Source organism: Myotis brandtii, unplaced genomic scaffold, assembly GCF_000412655.1.
Source record: "Myotis brandtii unplaced genomic scaffold, ASM41265v1 scaffold260, whole genome shotgun sequence".
Taxonomy (NCBI): domain Eukaryota; kingdom Metazoa; phylum Chordata; class Mammalia; order Chiroptera; family Vespertilionidae; genus Myotis; species Myotis brandtii.
The window spans coordinates 851,243-858,492 of NW_005359881.1; the positions used below are offsets into that span (position 1 = coordinate 851,243).

The 7,250-nt window shown below is 42.9% G+C and overlaps 1 protein-coding gene across 1 annotated transcript in view; it reads right to left on the reverse strand.

Moving 5' to 3' along the window:
• The window catches only part of ANLN (anillin actin binding protein), a 37,130-nt gene that overhangs the window by 16,366 nt on the left and 13,514 nt on the right, over positions 1 to 7,250 (reverse strand). The window contains 8 exon segments of the mRNA XM_005868068.2: positions 81 to 207; positions 1,383 to 1,565; positions 2,170 to 2,305; positions 3,056 to 3,215; positions 3,461 to 3,606; positions 4,038 to 4,276; positions 5,222 to 5,332; positions 6,318 to 6,450. Coding sequence (XP_005868130.1) covers positions 81 to 207; positions 1,383 to 1,565; positions 2,170 to 2,305; positions 3,056 to 3,215; positions 3,461 to 3,606; positions 4,038 to 4,276; positions 5,222 to 5,332; positions 6,318 to 6,450 — 1,235 coding nt within the window.

Sequence of the window (7,250 nt, forward strand, 5' to 3'; positions counted from 1 at the left end):
GGCTATAAGCCCACCTGTGTGCTTAGGCTGTATTAACTACTGAAGGGACAGGTGAGCCGCCAACCGCCTGATGTACTCACAGAGTGTACGTGGTGGAGAACGTCAGGGCATCGCCATTCAGAGAAGTGGTAGTGCTTGCCAGCGGGGTGGCCACCATGTTCTCGGCTCCTGCCTTCAGTATGATCAGGAAGGAGTAAGTTGCTGCGTCTGCAGGAAGGAATCACATTACAGAATCAGATCAAGCAGAATCGGATTTAGGTAATGAGCATTCTGGAAGACCAGAGGAATAAAGGAATACTGCACTGACTTACATAAAATTCATTGAAAATTTTCTAAAATCAACTTTCCAGACACAAAGGTAAGTAAGACATAAGCAGATGATCATAATGCTAGAGTAAGCCTCATCACGGGCTCTCCCACTATGGGAATTACAATAAGTTCACACCTCTCAAATTCTGCTGGCTTCGCGTTTTACCTAGTGACCTCTAGTTCTTGAGCTAATAGTATACAACCCAATGGTATGTACCCGAGTATGCATCTGAGCATGTACTACTATATTTCAAAACTGAGATCAAAATACTATAATTGTGAAAGCTCCTCAGAGATAAATTCTAATGAAAACATGAACTATTTCTTCACTGTCATTAAATAACCACAGATTTCAAGGTACACATTAAATGACCAACAGATTTCTGCCCACAGCCCATCAAAACAGGACAACAGCAAGAATTAGAACTGAGGTCACCTCTTTCCTACCAAAATGCTCAAACCTTGAAAGGTCCCCACTCTTTACTTTCCCCGCACTTCAAATTCGCTTCTCACCTAGTCTAGGTCTCCATTCTCTCAAAGAGAATGTCTCACACAAAAATTTAAAGAAAAGTTTACTTATTCAATCTAGAGGGGCAGAGGGAATAAAAGTTCAATACAAGTATGTCCATTGCGGGGCTCTTCACTCTCCCAAATGCTATAAATTCAGAATTTATAGAACAAATTTCTATAACGGGATGAATTTCACATAGAATGAAGTAAGTAAAATGAGTCATTTTAGATGCCTTAAATACTTTCCACAATAAAATTAATGAAACTGATTGCTATGTCATGATAACTCATCTCAGGAAAATGATGTATGTTCAAAATTATGTTTAACTAACCTTACTTTCAGTTAGAGCTTTGTCTGTTACTGTGTGGAACAGTGAGCTCCCATATGAACTGTCCTTGGTTATTTTTACACACATCTTCACAAAAGGATCTAAAGACTCAAGACACAAGCTTTGTAGCTTTGTATATGCTCTCCAATTGTTCCCATTTGCACAATTCCAAGCTAGGTGAGGTTCATAATCACACATAAGATCTAGAACGCAGGCAAGTAAAAACCTCCATACCTGGTTTCTGAACTGTGCTGCAGACAAAATCTGCCTTAAGAGGCAAACGGATTTCTGACAAAGTGACTGACCCTTTGGACGGGACAAATTCACTTTGGGAGAGGAGACCAGCCTTGTTCTTCCTCTGAGATCCTTCACTCTTCAGTTTATTCAGCTCATCAATCAAAAGCGTTCTCTTCTCAGCTATGTAAAACGATGCAAGTTAATATTTCAAATATTAAAAGTTGCAACTGTTTCTAAATGAGACCAATTATGTGGCAACAGTACAGAAGCCCAAAGATGAAATCAGTAACTTTCTTTATAGAAACAGGTGGTAGGTAGTTGGGAAAAACCTTAATTGGTCATCTGTTTACCAAGTTCCAATAATTTAATGCTTCAACTATTGGTCAGTTTTCTTATGTGATATCATCTTTCCACCATTCATCACCACACATACATACACACACACACACAACAAAATTCACACCCTTTTTTTAGCTACAGATAGATAGGTAGGTACAGAGAGAGTGTGGGGATGTAAATACTAGTATATCCATATATTCATTCTCAGCATACTCTGCACAACTGCATGCCTTCAAATGCTTTCCCGTTTCTTTTATCCTTTCATGCAAACTACATCTCATTTTGTGTGGCGGGTGTTCAAAGACGTTATCCAGAACAACAAAGTAGATGAACTGAACCAGGTTACCAGAAAAGGCCCTTTCTCTACAATTAGAGTGTCAGACGATTCAAGGTGAATTGAGTGTTTCCTGGCTGAACCTGCTGGGATTGCCTGGGTCTCACGCACTTGCGATCAGAAGCAGCCTTTCAGCCTCGGCTTCCTCCAGGGACCCCTTCCCGTGCTCCTCGTCCACACAGCAGTTCAGGGCCTGGCTGGCCTGGTAGATCACCGTTTGCTGCAGGTTGATTTCATTGTTGAGTTCCTGGTGAGACCCACAAGAGGAGAGAAAACCCACATTCTCAGTCACCACGTTCACTTACTGAAACTTGGGTTATAACCAATCTGATTCAATAATTTCCAAAATTTCCAGAAAGTCCAAATGTTAGTTTCACCATTCAAGTTTCTAGACTATGCACCAGGAACATTTAACATACTATAATAATTACACTATCAACATTCTTCCTGACAAAAAGACTTTCAACTCATACTTACTAAAATTATAATTGGGGCGGTGTCCAACAAAGTCACACCCTTTTTTAGCTACAGACAGATAGGTAGGTACAGAGAGAGAGTGTGGGGATGTGTGGGGATGTAAATATATTCATATATTCATTCTCAGCATACTCTGCACAACTACATGCCTTCAAATGCATCCCAATCTAGAGATATAGAGATTACCTGATTCATTTTATTTAAATTACATGTATGTGTGATTTTTAAATGTTTTCCTAGCGTAAAAGAACCTCTAAGAGCAAAATAAATTGCACATTTCACCATCATCTAATTTATAGTTACACTTTAAGGATATTTAGGACAAACATGTTTAAAAATAAATATTTCAATAATATCAAACAAGCTTCCAACTTTTCTAATAAAGAGAACCTTTCTCCAGTTAAACTGAACTCAAGAGGAGCTGCTGAGGTCAGGGTGTCAGGCGTCAGACACTGTCCCAGGCCCTCAGGGCCCAGAGATGGAAAGGCTGGGCCTCAAACCCCTTCCATGCAGTACACACCTGCATTTTCTGCTTGACGTTCACGTGACAAGGAAAGACGCTCTTTTCTTCAGCATTCCTTTTTCCCTCCAATTTTGAAGTAGCATCTTCCTTCCGAACAATCTGCTTAATTGAAGGACGGTCTGTTTCTTTGATTCTCTGAGATCTGTACGCATCGATGCTTCAAGAAACAGTTACACTGTGTTAGCAATCCAGCAACACACTAGTACTATGTTTTATTCAGCATTTCAGCAGAACACTTCACCAGAATGGGAAATGCCACTGGGCGAAAGAGAAGCTGACAGAAGTTATTACGAAGTTTTTTGCAAGTTAACTATTAGTAACATAATTACAAGGACTCCAACTTGTTGTATCAATTGAAACCATGAGCCTTAGTGAGTGAATGCCTCCCCCAAATGTTCTCACCTGTAAGGAAGGTCCCGGTCCTCAGAACCAAGGCTGTCACCAGACTCGGCCCGGGGGACACGGGTTCTCTGGAACTTTCCTGGTTTGGGACTCTCGTCATGTATGCTACTGCCCTTCAGTTCCAATCTAGGCGAGGAAGCGAAACTCTGCAGGGAAGCAGTGGGTATTAATAGGTTTTATGGATGCCACTGATTCTAAATAATTCTGAAGAACTGAATGAATTCGTCTCTATATGAGGAAAATAAATATCACACAAGTCAACTGATTCATCGTAAAAACAAAACAAACTAAACCAAGTTCCTAAAAAAATAAATACAAGTTGAAAGATAGCTAAAACCTACACTCATAACCCTCTTTAGAAACAGTTCTAATTGACTCAATTTCCAAACAAAGTTGCAGTTATTCAATATAGGGTGATGGCTAATAATACAGCTCGCTCTCACAAGAGCATTAAAGTCAGGTTTGCAGACTGTCCCTGGCCCCAGAGTTATAAATCCCCATGTACCCACCTAAACAAAAGGGGACCCCAATGCTATTTAGTTTCTTTATGTCCCGAGCCTGTCTCCTCTTTTCTTACCTCTGGACTTACCACGCCGACTGTCTGTGCCAGCGGAGCAAGCAGCGACATCGAGGAGATATTCAGGGCATCCTCCTGGTCCTCCCCGCTCTCAGCTCCCGCCTGGCCCATCTGCTCCGGGCTCCTGGCCACATCCAGCTCGCCCTCCTGCAGGACATCACTGAAGATGTCGTTAATCACTTTCGAACTATTGATGTCATCCTCGTCATCCACGCTCATCTCAATTTCACGTACCACTTCTGAAAAACATTTCAATAAGTGAACGCTGTGATCCAGACCTTTAAAAATCAGAGGGAGAGCAGAAAAGATCTAACATTCACATGCTTACTAATAAACAGGGGAAAGCCCTGAAGAAAAGCACCTCCTAAACAAAAAATAACAATAAAATTTACTAACATATGAAACCAAAATTATTTTCAAATTTCCAGTAATATTTTCTTACCAATAAAAGTGGAAATTATCAAAAGCTAACCCAATGCTTTGGGTGTGAGAAAGATTATTAAGTAAGAACTCAAGGTTAGAGCCAAGAGCTTCGGACGTATAAAACATGTTCTTTCAAAGGACTCTTCTCTGGTGGGAGCTGCCCGTGGAGGCGGCAGTCACTAACAGGAAACATGAGCGTCACCTAGGGCAGGATTCACAGGTGCCTCAGGGCCACTAGCTCCCTGACAGTCCATGGAAGTGCCAGGCAGTACACTCCCCGTCCTGTGCCAGGCGAGGGTAGGCTCGACCATGTTTTCACAGCGGTCCGTACCCTAAAGATAGCTGTTTCAGTGCTCTGTCTCTGTGGAGGCTAGAGTACTTCTTCGTAGTTAAAAGAGAGAGAGAGAATTATAAAATCACAAGCCACTTAGAAATATAGAACACTGGCCTGGATGGCGTGGCTCAGTGGTTGAGCATGGACCTATGAACCAGGAGGTCAAGGTTCGATTACTGGCCAGGCCACATGCCTGGATTGTGAGCTTGATTCCCAGTAGGGGGCATGCAGGAGGCAGCTGATCAATGAGTCTCTCTCTCAACATTGATGTTTCTATCTCTCCCTCTCCCTTCCTCTCTGAAATCAATTTTTAAAAAAACTTTCTTAAGAAATATAGAACAGCGTATAGTGGAATATGTGCTTCTACTATTATATTATTTCTCATAACATGTTCAGTGCTAGTAAGAAATAAAGAATAAAAACCAACCTGTCTGCTGCTCAACCTTTGGGTCTGATGTTACTTTTAAAGACTTTTCCTCTTCTAAAAACAGTGTTATTTTCAAAGGGCTAGACTTCGTCATTTCACATTCAGTGAAACCTAAAAAAGTTTTAGGGAAAACCATATGAATATTATAAGAACCCAGAAGTTTTTGTTTATAGAATCTTCTCTTTTTTTTTCTGATTACAAGACTGGATTTCAAATTTAGAAATGTACAGAGAATACCCCAAACACCTGCCCTCTCCTACGTCCCCATTTCTCTCTCCAAGAGGAAGGGACATCGATAGATCAGGTTATGTTTGCTCCTCCAGTTTCCCCCTACAGTGATCTATGTGAGTAGCCTTTTGTTTTATCAGCACGTGGTCACACTCTCATGCTGTTCTGCAATTTGTTTTTCAATTTTTTAAAAAAGTGCCGAAAAGAACACTTTAAAAGGGTGCAGGGTGGAGAGGGTCAATAGGGGAAATAAGGACACATCGGTAATACTTTCAGCAGTAAAGATACATTTAAAAAAATAAAAACAACTTAAAAAAACTAGCAACGGAAGGAAACGACCCCTCTCTATGAAAGCCCACAGCTAACACTGTCCTCTGTGAAGGACTGAAAGCTCTTCCTCCAAGATCAGGAACAAGACAAAGAAGCCACTCTCACCACTGCCAGTCAACAAAGCCTCAGAAGCCCCAGTCCAGCAGGGACACAGGGTTACATGGGTTAGCACAGTGTATTTAAAGCTCCTGCTGCCTGCCACTCAGGTCACTGAGTACCATTACCGCGGCTGCAATCACCTCTGCACACAGCACATCTCTGACTCTGGTCCCAAGGCTCCCACCTGCCCGCACTTGCAGAGAAGCCAAGGTAAAGAGCATGCACCCCTCCCAGCTTCAGACACTACAAGTGGCAGTGCTCACACTCCCGGCGAGAGGCTGCCTTCTCACTCTGGACGCAGAGCTGAGAGAAGCAGAGCACGGCCAGAAAGAAAGTGGTGGAAATGAAGGGGCGAATCGGCCTTTTCACACTAGAGCAGCGTTTCTGACTGCCAGCCCGTGTCCAGAGCTCCCGTAGTGAAGCAGGGAGGAGCGCTGACCTGCGGGCTCTGGGCTGGGGGGCTGTGCTGGAGTCTGCTTTCCTGCCACCTTTTCCTTTTCTGTTTCTGGACGTGACAGGATATTTGAAAAAACTTGATGTTTTCTGAGGGGAGTGTTCTGAGAGTGAATTTCCTGCAAAAAGCAAGTGAAAAGATACATTTTACTTCTCAAAACGATAGACTTTTGTCTTTTTATGTGTTACTAAGTGAAACAAACCACAGTCATTACTCTACATAAGCTTCCTCAGAACAAAACAGAACACGAGCCCTGGGCGCTAGTTCCCGTTCTGGAGATTCTCAGGATGTGAGTCACTGAGAGTAGGAGGCAAGGGAGAATGGAAATCTGCATCAGGTTTAGCTTCAGAGAAACCATTCAAGTGAAAGTCATGTGTGTGGAAAACAACTCCCCTGTGTCACTCATCACAGCCCACATCTGTAAAACTAGGGACGCCCTGGCCGGTTGCTCAGTGGTTATAGAGCGTCGGCCCGGAGCCTGAAGGGTCCCGGGTTTGATTCCAGTCAAGGGCACATACCTGGGTTGCAGGCTCGAGCCCCAGCCCTGACCAGGGGCACATGCAGGAGACAACCAATTGGTGAATCTCTTTCTCTGTCTCTCCCCCGTCCCTTCTACTCTCTCTAAAAATCATCGGGGGAAAGAAATACCCTTAGGTGAGGATTAACAAAAAACAACAATTAGGGACAGTTCCTACCTCCAGATTCCACTTACCAGTTACTCTGTGGGTAAAATGCAAAGAAAACAGCAAAGGACAAAAACAGATCATAAGAAAAGGAAAAAAGAGGTCTACCCAATGTGGCTCAGTTGTTGAGTGTCAACCCATGAACCAAAAGGTCACTGGATCGATTCCCAGTCAGGGCACATGCTCAGAGTGGTTGGTTCAATCCCAAGTGTGTGTGTTGGGAGGTGGGGGTGGG